The 18,672-nt window shown below is 39.6% G+C and overlaps 1 protein-coding gene across 14 annotated transcripts in view; it reads right to left on the bottom strand.

Moving 5' to 3' along the window:
* The window catches only part of RFX3 (regulatory factor X3), a 285,490-nt gene that overhangs the window by 35,139 nt on the left and 231,679 nt on the right, over positions 1-18,672 (bottom strand). For all 14 annotated transcript variants that reach the window (XM_042963666.1, XM_042963651.1, XM_042963659.1 and 11 more), the window contains 4 exons: positions 14,944-15,059; positions 14,352-14,506; positions 10,337-10,434; positions 7,126-7,275 (listed from right to left, as the gene is read on the bottom strand). In XM_042963666.1, coding sequence (XP_042819600.1) covers positions 7,126-7,275; positions 10,337-10,434; positions 14,352-14,506; positions 14,944-15,059 — 519 coding nt within the window. The remainder of the gene's footprint in view (positions 1-7,125; positions 7,276-10,336; positions 10,435-14,351; positions 14,507-14,943; positions 15,060-18,672) is intronic.

The following is an 18,672-nucleotide window of genomic DNA, read 5'->3' as shown; positions in this document are numbered from 1 at the left end:
ACAAATAACCCAGTGAAGAAATGGGCAGAAAACATGAATAGACACTTCTCTAAAGAAGACATCCGGATGGCCAACAGGCGCATGAAAAGATGTTCAACGTCGCTCCTTATCAGGGAAATACAAATCAAAACCACACTCAGATATCACCTCACGCCAGTCAGAGTGGCCAAAATGAACACATCAGGAGACTATAGATGCTGGAGAGGATGTGGAGAAACGGGAACCCTCTTGCACTGTTGGTGGGAATGCAAACTGGTGCAGCCGCTCTGGAAAGCAGTGTGGAGGTTCCTCAGAAAATTAAAAATAGACCTACCCTATGACCCAGCAATAGCACTGCTAGGAATTTACCCAAGGGATACAGGAGTACTGATGCATAGGGGCACTTGTACCCCAATGTTTATAGCAGCACTCTCAACAATAGCCAAATTATGGAAAGAGCCTAAATGTCCATCAACTGATGAATGGATAAAGAAATTGTGGTTTATATACACAATGGAATACTACGTGGCAATGAGAAAAAATGAAATATGGCCTTTTGTAGCAACGTAGATGGAACTGGAGAGTGTGATGCTAAGTGAAATAAGCCATACAGAGAAAGACAGATACCATATGGTTTCACTCTTATGTGGATCCTGAGAAACGTAACAGAAACCCATGGGGGAGGGGAAGAAAAAAAAAAAAAAGAGGTTAGAGTGGGAGAGAGCCAAAGCATAAGAGACTGTTAAAAACTGAGAACAAACTGAGGGTTGATGGGGGGTGGGAGGGAGGGGATGGTGGGGGATGGGTATTGAGGAGGGCACCTTTTGGGATGAGCACTGGGTGTTGTATGGAAACCAATTTGACAGTAAATTTCATATATTAAAAAAAAAAATAAAGTCAATCCATTCGAGAAGATTTAGGGTAAGTCGGGCGGATGAACTCAATGGTACTGGGTGGAAACACATGCTGTATGAGGTTTAGGCTTTGGGAACCACACAACTGAGATACAACAGTAGCAAAAACAAAACTACTTTTGAGAAAATGTAGACATCTACCTGCTAAGGATTTCGATTACTACTGTTTTCCTTCTGGCTCTGACTGGGAAGTTTCATGGTTGGTAACAGCTGTGGGAACAAGAACTTTTAAAGCTACGTTTCAGTAGTTGCTCTAAGTTTTAGGACGTTTCCAGGGCTATACTGTATTTTAACATTAAAAAGTATATACTCTCAATGTCGAAATATAATCATTTGGTAATATAACGTTTGGCGGAGAATCAGAGGACGTGGATCTTAATACAGGGCGCAAATCAACTAAACTGACCTCAAGTAACCCACGTAATCTATGTGGGCCTCGTGTTCCCGGCATATAATAGAGAAATGAAATGTGACAGGAACTTTTAAGCCGAGTTCACTGCATGCAGATAATGTTTTCGAGATAAGCTCCCGTGGAGGGGTGTCTGTGAAGGTCCTAATTCTACACCTAAAACATTGTGATTATGTGTGTATTTTTCTGCAAAGGGTGTTTATAGCTTCCATTCTCCGAGCTCTCAGAGGACAAGTTCATTCGCATAGATAGTTTCGGCTGAATAAACCCCTAATCTTCATTCTCTGGTTCCAGCGTCTCTTCTGATCGTATAGACATTACCTATTCAAGAGACATTTCAACCGGGAGGCATTTCAAATACAAAATGCCCAAACTGAATTTATTTTATTTCCCCAGGGAGACCTCCAGTTTCTTCTAAATTCTCAACAGATGACACCATCCCCTATCCTTCTCTTACCTAATTATTAGCCATAAAGTCTTTCAGAATTACCTCCTAAGTATCACTTTCAAATCACTTTTTTTAAGTACACTAAAATAGAATTATAGAAAAACCTGAAAATACAAACAAGCACAAAGGAAAAAAATATTAACGGTATCTAAGATGTCAACGCTAAGAGCTAACTAAAACATGCTGATGTGTAAACCTTTCAAACTTTGCACATATGATATGTGCTGATGCATATATAAATACTTAGGGTAAAAAAAGGATCCTATTATACATTCTAGTAGAGATCCTGCTTAGTTTCACTTAACCTCCATATGATAACTGAATTTCCATGTAGGCAAATGTAGAGCTATATTTATTGTTGAACGACTGAATTTGCTGTAAGGCATGAATATGCCATTATTTACAGAACCAAGTCCATCGGTTCCAGTTTTTTACTATTAGGAAGAACGATGGAACCATCTCTCTTGAAACTATTACCTTTGCAAATTCTGCACTTACTCCTTTATGATAGAATTACATAAGAACAGCTAAGCTCCTTCAACACACCCTGTCAAATGACTCGGAAATTTTATATCAAGAGTCTTGGAGAGTACCCAGGGAAGAATTTAGGCATCAAGGAAAGGACTGGGAAGTTTGTTTTTGTTCTTTGCATTAATGTCCAAGCACTTTAAAAATTGTGGTGAAAAACACAGAACATAACACATATCATCTTACCCATTTTTTAAGGGTGCAGTCTAGGAGTGTCAACCATCTGCTTTTTATTATGCAATCGATCTGCAGAACTTTTTCATCTTGCAAAACTGAAACTCTATACTCACTGTAGGAGGGGGTGTTTTCTGTTTGTTTGTGCCCTGAGAATAGGGGAGGATATCGCACTGGTATCTTTGGAGGAATTTCATTTCATTTCTTACCATAAATTCAAGCTCACTATCTACTTGGAAGTTAGCTGTAAGAAAAGACAGGATGATGGGGAACTGAAACCTAACTCAGACAAATAAAACCACAGGACATTGTCTGGCTTTTCAAACGACATTATATGCCATTTTACTACTCTGGAGATTGAAAACATACTGATAACAGAGTATGCTGTAAATATTCCCTTGTGAAACAATCTGGACATTTCAACTCTGTAAACGGCCAAAGCTAAGGGTGACCATTAGAGGTGTTCTCAACTTACAAATAAATTATATCCAAAATGATGAGGAGTCGGTAGCTTCACAATCAGAATGTCTTTTAAATAAACAACCACAAGCGTATGCGATGATGCCGCATCAGGTCGACCTACCAAACCTACTTGCCCGTAATGCAGATGGAAAACTTACACATAAAAATGGCGCCATTGTAATGCTATCGATTCAATGAAACGGAAAATCAATAATGTGGCAGTAGAAAACTCATCTTGAACGCATGAGGAAAAGAAGATTTAATTAGGCGGGAATGCAACGGTGATGAAGATTTATGGATATCCTGAAGGAAACCTGTGAGAACTTTCGAGCTCTTCAGAGCATTATGATATTTACACTGAACTGTAACCTCATTGTTTTACATTAAAGTCTCCTTGATGCAAGAGCCATCACCCCCACAGGCGTCCATGCTACTGAGGTCAATCTTGGAGGGGCAGGGACAACTTCCAGGTGAACAGGAGAGGGTGATAAGATCGGAATGAGAAACGGAAGAAGAAGGAGAACTCCAGGGGACTCTAGGAAAACCCAGCAAACCTCCAAACAGAAAAGGAAAGCCAGAAGGGAGTAGAGACGGAATGTAGCACCCTAAGAAGGAGATAACTGATTAAAACGAGGGTGCGAAGTAAGGTGTAGGGGGACATGAAGGGCATGCCACTGTTGTTCCTGGTCCCCCGAGGAAAGGAAAGAGGATAGAGGGTAGAGGGTAGAGCATACACGTCCCAGCACTAATAACTGTCATGCAGACCCGGGAAAACTTGGGAGCTGAAAGCAGAGGAAGGGAAAAACGTAGCCTCAATTGGTGGGCAGAGGATGAGAAGAGAGGAGGTATAACCCACCATGTATATGCAAAGACAGTCTCAAGGTTGGCAGTTATAACCCAGAAGAACTCACTTGCATAAATACTTCATAGGGTTACAGATGCACAAATATTACAGAAAACCCTTCTCAGCTGTTTATTATTGGGAAGTATTCTTTTTTTTTTTTTTAATGATATGTAAAAAGCATGTTATTTTACTTATTTTCCCTTTAAATTTATTTATTTAAACTCAAGTTAGTTAACACACAGGGTAGTCTTGACTTTGGGGGTAGAACCCAGGGATTCTCATCAATTACATAGGACACTCAGGGTTCATCCCAACAAGGGCCCTCCTTAATGCCCGTCACCTATTTAACCCATCCCCCCACCCACCTCCCCTCCAGCACCCCTCAGTTTGTTCTCTGTATTTAAGAGTCTCTTATGGTTTGTCTCCCTCCCTGTTTTTATCTTATTTTTCCTGGGGAATCATTCTTAAATATATTTTCTGCTATTGAACTTACATTACTTTTTGAAACTACAAGTTACCTTATTACTTCAACTTTTTTTAAAGATACTTTTTAAAGTATCTTTTCTGAATGAAGATTTGAAAGAAACATTGTAGGATAAATTTTAAGGGAATATGAACTTATTCTCATGAAAATCAGTTGATGTAAATTTCAATGAACTATGTAAAGTCAATGGCTTTGCAAACCTGAGACAGTTTGCTCTTATGAACGTTTTATGTTTGCATGTGTGCATTTATATGTGTTCATACATAGATATATAGAAAGATACATCTTAAAAAATATTTTCCCCATAACTAGGAGTTTGAGCTCAATCCATGAAAGTCAGAATGAACTTAACTAATTACTATGCCTTAGAATGAATCAAGCCCAAATACTACTTTTTGATATATTTAAGTAACGAAAATAGACCAGAACTATGGATTAAAATTTCTAAGAAATGGGAGTCATTAATGGTTTCTTTTTAAGCCAAAGTATTTTTTGTAAGTTTATCTATTTATTCTGGGGTGGGGCGGCGGGGAGGGCAGACAAAGAATCCAAAGGCTGATGCGGGGCTCAAAATCCCTAACCATGAGATCATGAGCTGAAATGAAGAGTTGGATGCTTAACCGACTGAGCCACCCAGGTACCAGGTACCAGGGTGCCACCAGCACCCCAAGGTATTGATTTAAGTTTTATCGAGATATAACTCATGTATCATATAATTCACTTGTGTACAGTATAGCATTCAATGGCTTCCCGTAGTACATTCACAGAACTGTGTACCCGTCACAATTTTAAGACGTTTTCATTTCCCCCAAGAGAAACCCCACACTCCTTGTGTCCTATGTCACCCTTCAATTCCCGGTCCCCCAAATCCAGGCAGTCATGGATCTTTCTGTCTCTTACAGATTTGTCTATTCTGCACATTCCATATAAATGGAATCATCCACTACGTGGTCCTTTGTGTCTGGATTCTTTCCCTTAGCATAATATTTCCAAGGTTCATTCACACTGTAGCAGCCGTCAGAACTTTATTTCTTATTATTGTTAATGATATTCCATTGGGTGGATATGCCCCACTTTGTTTACACTCTCAGGAGTAAACAGGCAGTGGGTTGTTGCCACTTTTATGCAGCAAACGTGAATAAAGCTGCCACAGAATGTCCACAGACAAGTTTTATGTGGACACAATTTCATTTCTCTCCGTAGGTACCTATGGGTGAAGTTGCTAAGTCATCTGGTAAAACTCCATGTTTAACCTTTTGAGAAATTGCCAGACCGTTTTCCAAAAGGGCTCATCGTACGTTCTAATCAGTAGTGCGTGAGGGCTCCGATTTTTCACCATGACCACAGAAGCGGGCCCTTCGTCTTGCCCTCCATCTGACTTCTCGCACTATTTGTTTTCATTGGTAATCTCTTTCCTAGGGTAGCATAGTCCACCCTTAACTCCCTTCATTCTTTTTGTGATTACCGGTCTCATGATAGCCATTTTAGCGTGTGGGAAATAGTATCTCCTGTGGTTTTGACTTGCATTTCTGTGGTGGCTAATTACGTTAAGTATCGTTTCAGGTCCTTGTTGGCCATTGGTATATCTTCTTTGGAGAAATGGCTATGGAGGTCGCCACCCATTTTCTACCTGGGCCATCTTTTTATTATTGGGTTGTAATAGCTCTTTACATATTCCAGATACAATTTTTTTTTATCAGATATACAATTTGTAAAAATCTTCTCAATTCTTTTTTCAAATGTATGTATGTATGTAGGTATGTAGGTATTTCTATGTAATAATGATTTCAGGAGTAGAAAATTTCATCAATTCTTATCAGTTGTTGTTTCACTTTTTTTGCTGGTCTCTTGAAGCACAGAAGTTTTTGATTACGTTCAGTTTCTGCATTTCTTTCTTTTTTTTGCTTGTACTTTGAGTGAGCAATGTACTATTTTTACATGGTAACAACTAGTTCCATCACCTTAGTATCTGAAATAAACTATTTGTGGGATTTCACAATATTCCTAAATTAGCTGTCTTTTTAAGTGTACCTTAAAGTACAAGTGAATAGTTTGACCACAATGTTCAAGTACATTTTTTTCTTCATTTGGACGAACAAAACAGTCAAACATCTTGCACCTAATTCCTTTCAAAGGAACAAATATTTACCAGGCACTCTGAAATAGAATTTCTAAGTCTTCCTAGTTCTTTCAAGGTGGGGGACTATTTTTTTTTAATGTTCATTTTTGAGAGAGAGAGAGAGAGAGAGAAAGAGAGAGCACAAGAGGGGGAGGTGCAGAGAGACAGGGGGACAGAGGATCCAAAGCAGGCTCTGAGCTGACAGCAGAGAGCCCGACACAAGCCTCAAACACATGAACTGTGAGATCATGACCTGAGCCAAAGTTGGACGCTGAAATGAACCACCCAGGTGCCCCTCAAGGTGGGGCACTATTAAAAACATATACCTCTTGTATGTTATGGTGCAAAGGACTTCATGTATTCCTACGTATGTCAACAATAATCTAAGATAGGTATTATAAGGTGTGGAAGGGAAAGCCCAGAGCAGTTAAATAACTTGCCCACCGTCCCACAACTAGTAGCTAAAAGAGTTTAATCTCTTGCCTACCTAATTTGAAGGACTGTGAGCGTTCCTGCTCCATTAACTATCTAGCAAACCCTGCTGACATCTGTTCCCATCTAGTACTATAAATCTTAGCAGACTTTAACCATAAAACAGAGGAGCAGTGAAGTCTTGGCCAAGTCAAACTCTCATCTTGCAGGACAATGTGGACATAGATGCCGTCTGTGCGCGGATGCGACTATGGAAACAAATACGACGATCCTCATGAAGAAGAATGAGGCGTCTTTCCTCAAAAGACCCATTTTGAAAGGAAACGGAGTACCTGGACATTGGCAAAGTCAACGCGGTTGAGGTCATTGAGCATCTGGTTGATCTGAGAAGTGTTCTGAAGCACTGCGCGAGCTGCCTGGGCCAGGTGATTGAGCGACGTGTATCTTCGCAGAGTCTGGGCAAAGGCACTTACAGCGGCGACCTGTAAAGAAATCCCATCAAAATCGGGTAGTTGTTTCTCTCCGGAAAAAGAAACCACTGTAATCTTCAAATCTTTATTGCCCTGCCCAATTTTAAATGCTTCCTTCTGATACTTAGTTCAAGTTCATTTCGTGCGAGAGCTTACTTGTAAATTATAGCATTTAAATCTCTAAACCCAAGTATTATTTTCCTTTTGAGTAGGTAGAGGTCAACACTAAAACAAACTCCCATGTTCTTCGACATCTGGGTGCAGCACTAATTAAACCAGTCTTGCAGGAAATGACTTTGTCTAGGGAAGCAGGAAAAATGTTGCCTTTCGTTTCTTTTTTACTCTCTGTAGGACCCTCAACGACAAACTCTGTAAATACAATTTTTTTCTTTTTTTTTTAGAAAACCAAACTATATAGCCTCACTTTTTTAAATGGATAAAAAAAATAGACTCTTCAGAGCAATGTCATTCAGATTCACTCTTATCGCCTTTACTTTGTAGAAACCTGGGAATTTTTCAGGTGAAACAAGAGTGTTCATAGCTTCTATCAGCAAATACATAGCCGATAAACTGATCAGACATAAAGCAAAAATCTCAATCTATGTGCAAAGGCTATCCAGGATTTCTCCATTTGCCCCTCATCTACCTTCTATCCTTCTTCATTTCGCTCTGTGCCCAGGAAGACTACTCTGAATGGACTACATTAACCACTTTCCTTAAACTCTGGCTTCCAGTTGGGTTCGGCCAATGATAGACACTGGGAGGGGACACAAGGATAGGAAAAAAGAGAGTTGAGTTCAAAGTATACATTCCCCTACAACCTCTGCTCTCTCCGTTTTGGCAAAGCCAGCTTTCCTGGTCTAAGACCAGAGTCCTGGGGCAGGGGATGGGGGGGTGGGGTGGGCGGGGAAGGAGATGATCTCCTAAGGCCATAGCTTTTACCTCTTTCCCCTTCAGACCTAGGGATGCTCAGGACTTCTCACTATTGTTAGTCCTGGGGTGCTTCACCATTCCTCCGGGTTTTCTTAACTCTGTTTACACCTTTGGAAACAGACCCTTCTTAAATTTTTTTCAATTAATCTCCCTTTGGATATACCATTTGCTTCCTGCTGAGACCTTGAATAAAACAGGTACATTGAAAGATATCAAAAATAATGTCAAAAAAAAAAAGTCTCAGTAAATATCTAAATCTCACGATCTCCTGGAAACTGATCACATGCAGAGGAAACCTAATGAGCATTTTACCATATTGATAGGAACGTATGGTAAGCCATTAAATCACGATGGGCATGTAAGCAGCAACTGATTAAATAGTCCATACTGGTGTTCCCAGGTCAAAGGATGCTGTGTTCTGATAGACGTTTCAGGACTATGTGGAACATGGGAGGAGTCACATTCTCTCAAAAAATAAGTCTTAACACTTTTTTTCCATTTCCGTGATTTATATTAACTGAGTACATCCTATGTGCCAGAAACCACGGTAAGTGCCTCACATATATTACCTTGTTTAATTCTTAGAACTATTATATTAGACGCATGTTGTGACCTAAAGGGATTCTGTAGCTTGCTCAAGGTTACACAGAAACTAAGTTACAGTGATGGAGCATGTTTGATAACAACGGCCAGTCGTAACCTAATTATGCTCTTTCCTCTGTCACGGTAGATTATCTTCACTGAGGGAGTGCTCAGCTAAAAAAAAGGCTACACGTCAGTGACAGCAGAAAAGCAGAAGACACCCTCCACCAAGGCAGGTCATCCAAGTCGACTCTGGGGACCGATGAAATGGCCAATATGGCAGATTGCTACCACATTCGCTTTGGTAATACTGGGAAGGGAGGTGTTTTTAACTGCTTGAAGTATTGTTGTGAATATGACTGACTTCGCAAATGGGAAAGCGTTCCGGTAACCATCATAATCAAACGGCACCTCTTGTCTTTGTCCACCTCAATGTGGCACTCTAGAACTTTCAGCAATGATGGAAATGCTCTATGTAAATACTGCCAACTATGGTAGCCACTGGTCACGTGGGGCTATGGCCCACTGGAAACATAGCTAGTGTGACTGAAGAACTCAAATTTTAGTTTAATTTAAAGGTAAAATTCAAATTTAAGAAGTCAATGTGGCTATCCGTAATGCATGCATTAACAGCATAGCTCTAGAGCAGTAATCTAAGGTGGGAATACTGATGAAATGTTCCTTCAGTGTGTTTTATTTTTTTGCTTAGCTGTGTTTTGTTTTTTTTTTCCTGCACGCTTTAGAAAGTGTTATTGCAAATCTTAACTCAAAGCAGAAAGAACTGGGAGCTACTCGTGCTACCAACGAGACTTGCCAGGTACAAGAACTTCAATCTCTCAACTATGCCCCCAAACTGAAAGACAAGGTGTGTGGCTGAAGTCTGACAGTGGATACAGTCATTGAGAAAAAGCCACGAATGTAATTTTGGGTACAAAGTTTAGACAAAATCAGTCCCATCTTGCCAGAGGATATGTTCACAGATTAACCTAAAGTAGTAAGGTTAGGAGGAGACAAAGTGGAGATCAGGATTCATTTCTCTAGCTAAACAATCCACATTCTTTATAAACACTGATCAATTATGAGACAGTTGCTCACTTTAAGAAATGACTACCTATTCACAAAAGCATTCCCCAGTGTTGAAAAAAATAAAACATGCTGAAAATCAAAAGAGTATCAATTTACATGAACGTTTCACAATATAATGAGTATAGTTGGGGACTTCAAAAAGCTAAAACTCACTCAAATGGAAACTACTTAACATTCTAGGCGATCCTCTTTAATTTTTGAAATTAAGCAATCTGGAATATATACTTTGGAAAAAAAGCTTATAAATACACAACACTTGAAATGATTCTCTAGTTTCTTTGAAAGGAGCATTATCAAACAACATCTCCTGTGAAAGTTCTTTATTACATGGTGATAAAGCAAAAATAAAAAATCGGTTTGAAAAGTTCAATATATGACGATACCAACATAATACAGAATAATTTTCTACGTTGTACATAAGACAGAACAATTTTCTAAATACAGAGGAAAAAGCAAAAACATAAAAACTTACCTTGGTTTGTATCATTCTCTGTGGGATATTGTTCATGGCATTGGAAAGCCAACCTTCAAGGCTTTTTGCAAAATTTCGAATGGCTTGGGTCAAGGCACCTAAATGTTAAAGAATAAAAGCAGAACGAAAAAGACACCAAAGAACATTAATCTTTATTCCAGGAGAAGAGAAAAAATGTGTATATGACATTTCAAATAACACAGAACTTATATTGCCCTCATTGACAAGACTTTTTTAACATTATTTCTAACTTTGAAAGCATCCAAGAATTGTGTTTTGGGTTTTTTTTTTCTTTTAAAGCTATTTTTTTCCCAGATATTTATGACACTTTGTTGGGAAATGAAAACATTCAAACGTTTCTGCTTATAGCGACATATACCAGTTGTGAATATACTTATGGAATTTTCTATCTTAAACGAGACATTCTTTTGTTAACAGCTTTATGCTCAAAGGCTAAGTATTTTCTTTATAAATTCTTCATCTTGATTTGTTAAGCTCTTAATCAATTTTCCTTTCTTCAGTTAAAAAGAAAATATTGCACAGCTTTCTCCCTTCCTCTACGTATCTATTCATGCTAGAACATATCATATTAGTTATCTGTTACTCTTGTTGAAAAGTAAGGAAAAAATTAAAATTGCCTGACTTGAAAATTTTGGATAACTATTCTCCATTTCACTTGGCAGGTAGAGATAAAAGATCAATGTGATAAAATTGCTGTCACAGAGACCGGTATTCTTAAGATATTCCTAAAATAGTCCGTTCCGTGTTCTTGATGAATCTGTTAAGACCTGAAAGAGGGCTGGATCCCATGAGAGTAGTTTTTATAGTGGTCATAAAATGACTGGAAGCATCATCAGTTATCAGTAATGACTACAATTATTTTACAAGAAGGGACTGTCGTATAATAAAAAAAAAAAGACTTCTTCTCTTGTTCAACAAAGTAATTCAGTCAACAGCATTTTACTTCATCTGTACCCAACGCTCCTCAGTGTAGGGGACAGTTTCAGACATTTAACAGATAAGTGTCTGAAACACCCACAACATGAAATTAACCTCTGTGGGTTCTCAATAATGTGGTAGGCATTCGAATTTGTAGTCTACTCTAAGACACACAGAAGCTATGTTTTTCTCTAAGGCTACCAAGGATATTAATGTTAATGCTGGGATTAAATTCCTTGCTTTTTCTTCCTGTGCTCAAATGAGTCTGACATGCTTCTCTCTATCATTTTTGGTAAAGCAGGGTTAGAAATAATTTAGCTTGCTCAAGTTGCTTGCGAAAGATACAAATTTCACTATCCCAATCATAAAAACAACTGTTTTTTTTAAATCATTTCTTTCACTGGTCAAATGATAGAACAGAGGTTCAAATGACTCAATTTTGATCAGAAAAAACACTCAAGAAGTATCGACTCTTAAACATGACAATCATCTACTGGAAACACGGACTTGGAAATTTCTAGAGAATGAATCTTGTGAAATTTCCAGAGCTTCCCACTTGAGCCAAAAAAAGAAAAAGAAAGAAAAATATTTTTCTGCTGTCTTATGTATTAGAACCATGGAGGGCAGGCATGAATGGAAATGAAAAAAGAGTGAAAAAAAATTAACGACCCTTTTTGAAACTCAGTAAAATTTTGTTCAAAATTCACCTTGGCTATCTGCATTTGCATGTTTTCTACTGTTAACATAGAACGCATTACTTGATCAGCATAAAAAAAAACCAAGAAGCAAGAAAAGTTACTTTAAAAAAATATTTAGCATGGGTCTTGTTTCATCTGGACAAATTTCATGCTAGGGAAGATTATTAGAGAAAAAGATGTTTTGTATATCAAGTGACTGTAAGTTTTTGCTTTCTTGTACTACATGACATCGGGGGCCACCTTTACATACGCTCAAAATTGTACATAAATGTTACTGGTTGAGTTCTTATGCAATTCTTACACTTCACTGTTTTTTCATTTTCAGATAAATGTATTTTAGAATATAGTAGCTTCAAGCTGACTTCAAATTAGTGTGATATGCAGACATTTTTTGGCTAAAAAAAGGAATCCCATCTGGACAGTAAACGGTAGAGTGAAGTACTTGTAGCCAGGAAAGTATAATTTTTAAAAATAAGATTAAGTTTGCTCTCTCTCTAGGGATTCATGTCAGATCAAATTGTGCATTCTGACTCTGACAACTTTTTCTCATGAATGGATGGTTTACAATTGAAAACGATTCCAAAGCTAACTTGTCTCAACCTGCTTGCGATTGATATTAAAAGGCACATGATCGGAAGATAGCTACTTAAGCTGTAATTTAAGTTGTATTTTCTTAAGTCTTGTTGCAGAATCAGAATTAAATCTCTAAGTGTACTTTGGAGGGTAGCACATTAACGTCCCTGGTAACTTCACAGAAGCTATCAAACTAACGTCAGGTGAAAATTCCTGAAGTTGAGTTGTCTGCTAAATGTAGAGACAAACTTCTGGGCAGAAGAAATGGGTTTTCGAATCAAAATTTGCACAAAACAAAGGTCAAGTGTACTGTGCACTTAAAATGATGAGGTGTAGAGTCAATTAAAATTGATAACATGATTTAGTTTAGGAAACTGTTGACTTCACAAGTCTTCTGGTGCTAACAGAAGCAAAAGGCTTCAGAACTGTTTAAGATTATCACTCAGAGCACAGGGAGCAAGACAAAAACAAGGAAAATCAAGATTCTGGAACATAAATCAGTAGAGAATTTACACACTGCAATTTTCCATGACAGCGTCATTTTTAATCAATTGTCAGTCAGGAAGCTTGCTGCAGATAGAGTGGAAAATACCAGCAATTGACAAAAATGTGAGACAATGACAGTTGGATTTCTTTTTCCTAAACTTATTTCTATACAAACTTATGTGTGTTCGTTGATAGTATATGTAAATGAGTATCTAAGCATCTATTTTAAGATGGCGGGAAACAGGTGGAAAGCACGATCTTCCACTGTTTGTCATATTTAGAAAAAAAAAGAAAATATAAACATACACATGCTGATATCTTCACCTTGTCTTCTACAAAATCCCTCCTTCAATACTTTGTTAGGATTTAACATCAATCGACTGTGAACAGTGCACTTGAAGTACAGGGTTGCCAATTTCACAAGCTAAAAGACTCTGCTTTTACTTTATTCATGTCATTGCAGAGTGGAAATTCTGTCCCACTTCTTGAAAAGTTAAGGTCACTAGTATGTGCTCGTAAAGGTGTTCGCATAAAATCATTTCAACTGCCTACCTCTCCCACAAGTATCCACGGTAGCATTTATATTGACACGTGCAGAAAAGGACTTTGTTTGTTCCAAATATGCACCATCCCTTAAAAAAGGAAACCTAATTTATCTATGTAATACCTACTTGCTTCATGGTGGGAATGCTCGTGTAGTAATATATATATATATATATAGAGAGAGAGAGAGAGAGAGAGAGAGAGAGATTTTTCTCTCCAAATGCCAGTTAACCATTACTGTTAATGGAGACTGCATTTGTGGTTCTCAACGTGATGGAGGGTGACAAAGTAAATGCTTCTGTACAGGAATTCAACTTTAGTGGAAACCAAGATGAATTCATTTCAAATCAAAAGCAACCACGAAGGAAGGAGGCTGGCCCCACAATTACAGATTTCATAAACTTTTGGCTTTCTGAAGGGAACTGTGTCCTTGGGGAGAATAATTTTTACAAGGTTGCCTGGCTTGGGAGTGTTCTGATAATAATTAGTCACCGATGGCTGTCACATCTTTAGGTTATCTTTTCTATTGAAAAGAAAATGAAAGATTGGAAAACAGATCGTGTTTTTTTTTCCCCGTTTAACTACAGTTTTGCTCTAAGCTGCTTTCATTCAATATTCTTTTGTGTTGCATGGTTTTCTGTTTTTGTGTTTTTTTCTTTTATTTGGCAAATCGAAATGAGGTTAGAATCACCCTAGATCGCGACGTCGCTTCCCCAAACTTCTTGGGTGGAATGTATGAGAATAAAAGCATCCGTACTTGTCTGCATTTAACTTACTAGGAATAGGTCTAAGCACGTCGGGGATGAGAATCTCCACCAAAGCCTGGTACATCCCATGGTCACAGTTACACATCCATTTCAGGATAGACTCATGTTTGCACAGAGTTATCAGCTTTGCTTTCGGAAGTCGACTTTCTATTTCACTCAGATTGCTGGTGTGAATAAATGTAGCAAATGAACAGATGGCAAATGAGGATAAAAAAGAAAATGGACTTTAAAAATAGTTTTAGTTTATCAAATATTACTGAGGTTAGCACTATACCACCATTGCACTGCTTCCGTACGGCTGGATACATATAACACGCCCCCAGAGCTGCCTGTGCACGTTAATGCTTTCTGACGGCATGAGAGGCAGGTATGATACTAATTCCATGAGGATGAAACAGCTCTACCGCAGTCCCCCAAATCAATAAAAATGGGAGCTACCACACACACACCGAAACCTCCAGAGAGCACTTTGTGGTTCATTTCTATCAATTCATTTAATGTTATCACGTAAGGTTCACAACTGGTATACATATCTCTCGTTTATTAGCTGTGACATCTACTCGGCCATGAAAATGAATTGGAAAAGCATATTGATTCTGACCTTGATTCGGTGATGGTAGTGCCGTCGGTTGGAGTAGAGGGAGAATAGCGCCAGAACGTTTGCCACAGTTTTTCTATCAGGCTAAACTGAAGATTCACGACAACGTCCAATATTGCCTAAAAAAAGAAAACGGTTATATCCGCGTTACCTTACGATGCTTCTTAAGGGGACGTGCGAAGAGCGCGTTACGTGTCGGGATGGCAGTGGTGAAGACACCTGTGGGTTCGTAAGCTATACGGTGAACGTGGAGTAAATTTTGCCAACGGAAGGCAAACAGAAGAGCTCAGGCAGGGAGAACATAACGTCTGGAAAGACTGACGGGATGGCGTGTATTCCTCCAATAGTGGCCTCGTATTGTATCCCAGCCTCGCTTTACCTCTCTTTGTTCTCCTTAACTCCCCTTCCTCTCCATTTTCTTCTCTTGCTTTTCTTTCATTCCTTCACACGCGGCTTCCTTCGGCTTCCATGGCCGCTGCCACTCTTCCTATTCTCAGACCCAAGGGGCACACAACAAAGGTGCGATTCACACCAGTCCCCAGAGGGTTGGGTGTGTTCCCGGCCGTCAAAGATGGCGGAAGCAAAGGGTGTGGAGCTGCTTGGGCCTGGTGGACAGAGTCAAGGCTAAATGGGCCTGTCTAGGGCGGCTGACTAGGATTCCGGAGTGTTCCCAGGCAACCAGAGTCTGGACCAGGAACTACAATGACAATGGCCTTCAGAGGACAGCACCTGTCTGGGCAGAATAAGGGTACCTCTGTGGTCAAGCCACACCTCCATCTCAATCCTCCCTCAGCTTACTCCCTTCAGAGAGGAGCTTTAAGACCATCCCCCTTTCTGACCTTGGGGGCAGGAGCCGCATCCTCCTTCTCCTTCATTTTATCTCCCAGAACCATTTCCCAGCTGCATCAAAGATGCTTTTTTTTTTTTTTTTTGATGATGCTAAAATTTGCCCCCTTCATTAAATTTTGATGATCAGGTTTAATTTCACCCTGCCATGGCAATTAGTTTATAAATTCGTCTTCAGATAAAAGCAGTCACAAAACCAAAGAATCACTTGTTTGTGCAAAGAACATGTGATTCTGTGATTATTTTGAGCATAAAAGACAGAAGTCATCAGCATAATGTGTTTGATGCTGGCAGTACTGAGAACCAGGACAGGTAAAACAGGCCCATCGAGATCTAGAGTTCACAGAAGCAGAGAGACAACAGGGGGCAATCAGGAGAGTCCATCTGGGTATTTGAGGCAAACAGAGGAAACTGTAACCACAATTCTATAGTCTCCGCCACCTGTGTCGATCTGGCCCTACATAGGATACGGAGAATAACTGTCCTTCTATATAAACACACTGAGACCAATTCAAATGTGAAGCAAAATACGTTTGAGGGCATGTTCTGGTGAGCAGTAGGGAATGTTACACGTCATTGCATAATGAAGACGGAGGGAAGGGAATGAATGAATGAACACACTCCTCACCCTATGATACTAAGAACAATTAAGATGCAAGTATAAGCCTTGACAGTGAAAGACAGATAGATGTCCCTCTTCCCAGGCAAAAAAGTTCTCAAGAGGCAAATTATTAAACTGCTCTCCCAACTGTACCGTGGGCACAGTCTAAGAGATATCTACTAACAAAACAACTACTAACATCATATATAATACCTAGGTATCTTTATCTATGAGAACACTAAATTTTAGGGGCGCCTGGGTGGCTCAGTCGGTTAAGCATCCGACTTCGGCTCAGGTCATGATCTCACAGTTCGGGAGTTCGAGCCGCACGTCGGGCTCTGTGCGGACAGCTCGGAGCCTGGAGCCTGCTTCGGATTCTGTGTCTCCCTCTCTCTCTGCCCCTCCCCTCCTCATGCTTTGTCTCTGTCTCTCAAAAATAAATAAACCTTGAAAAAAATTTTTAACAAACATAAACTGTACAGAATATGAAAAAATGAGGCAAGTAAAGAATTCAGTGCATCTGAAATGCAACCTCTCCAAATTAAATAATTTCAAACGATTCTTTTGAAAAGGACATTCCCATCAGCCTCACTTGGGACATTTTTACAAGTGAATAAAACATTTTATCATTTGTCCAGCCACTTTCAAATACGTTCCGACTGAAATATACAGGCAGATGTATTTTTAAATAATCCTTATTGTACTGGTTTCGGGCAGGTGACTATTTACAGGAGAGGAGACGAGACTGAGACACCTGTACTTCAAAAGTCTGGAAGTCTGACATGAAAAAATAATCACGATTCTTCTTTTCCATACCTGCCGCCATGTCTCCCGAGAAATGGCGTGAACGTTTGTAACTCTGTGAAAACATGGGGATCATTCTATGGACCGTCATTCCCCACATATGCTGATTACCATACCCACCCATCTCTCTTCATAGAGACTATTCCCGGATGCTGGTATGTTAATGAAATTTTTGTGATCCTGAAGATACTTTCGTCTCTCACCTTATTGGTGGAGCTTTTCACTTGGAATAAGCTCACCGTACACTCCTTAGTAATACAAAGGATGGTGCTCCAACTTGTAGTTCGAACAAAGAGAAACTTCAAAAGAATCTAAATTATATTTGTGAGGGTTGGGTTGCTTTAAGAAGGATGCACCTGAACACAGAGGAGTGAGAAGTTGCTTAGAGAATCTTCACATAAAAATCTTGAGTGAATATATGTGATATTTGTGTACAGAGAAAGAATTATTTTCTAGGCACGTAAGGCTCCTCCAGGAATTCTTTCAGGTTGGGAGAATTCTTTCGAGTGTAGTCGGGTGGATACGAAGCGTCTTTATCATGCCAACAAATGTTGGGAACAAAGAGAGAACTTGCCCTCGGTTGTTAATGATCCAGCACCCTCGACAAGCACTCGGATTCGCTCAGGCAGTTGGTATTTCTGGAGTGGGAAAGAAATCTGTGAACGCTGTGAGCTGAGACTTCTCACTGCATACTGCCTTGTCCGCAGTCGGGAGGGCTGTCCAGGAAAGGCAAGGGAACATCTTCTACTCCTGAGCAGATCACAAATAGCCCTGGAATGAAGCTACTTAAGTTCTAAACAGACTCCTCTTTCAAAAAGAGAGGCACTTAAGACGATTCTTACGGCGATCCCTTATGCCCTTTCCACCAGGTGAGCGACAGGTACATTAACCCGCTGTCCTGGAGACAACGAGCCAGGTGCAATGGGGCACACTGCCAAAAGGAGGAGAAGCAGGGATGGAAAATACCAAGAGAAACGTTAAGTAACCACAAAAACAAAACAAAACTAGAGCCTCATTAATCCTTGGAAGGAACACCTAACGCGCTTCACTAAGCATTTCTAGAAAATATTCTTTTTTTTTTTTTTTAAAGTTTATGTATTTATTTAAGTCATGTCTACACCCAACACGGGGCTCGAACTCACGCCCCTGAGATCAAGAGTCACGTGTTCCTGGAAGAGTCACATGTTCCACATCCTGGAACTTATTCCTCATTAGTACACTTAGAAGTGTCTGTTCTTTTTAATGGCGGCACAGAATTCTGCTCAAGAGACCGTATGTACCGTGTGTCATTCAGTTCCCTTGTAGATGTGGACGCTCCAACCAATCTTTTGCGCTAAAAGCCGTAATGCAACGAGTTCCTTGTACACTCATGTCTTCACCCAGGTGGCATACTTTGTCGGGTGAGTACCTAGAGGTGGTGGAATTGCCACGTCTAAGGATTCAGACTAGGAAAGGCTAAGGAGACGGAGAGTAGAACGTAT

The sequence above is a fragment of the Panthera tigris genome, chromosome D4 (assembly GCF_018350195.1).
Source record: "Panthera tigris isolate Pti1 chromosome D4, P.tigris_Pti1_mat1.1, whole genome shotgun sequence".
In the NCBI taxonomy this organism is placed as follows: Eukaryota; Metazoa; Chordata; class Mammalia; order Carnivora; family Felidae; genus Panthera; species Panthera tigris.
The sequence above is the reverse complement of the archived record's forward strand: the minus strand, read 5'-3'. Positions and strand labels throughout refer to the sequence as shown.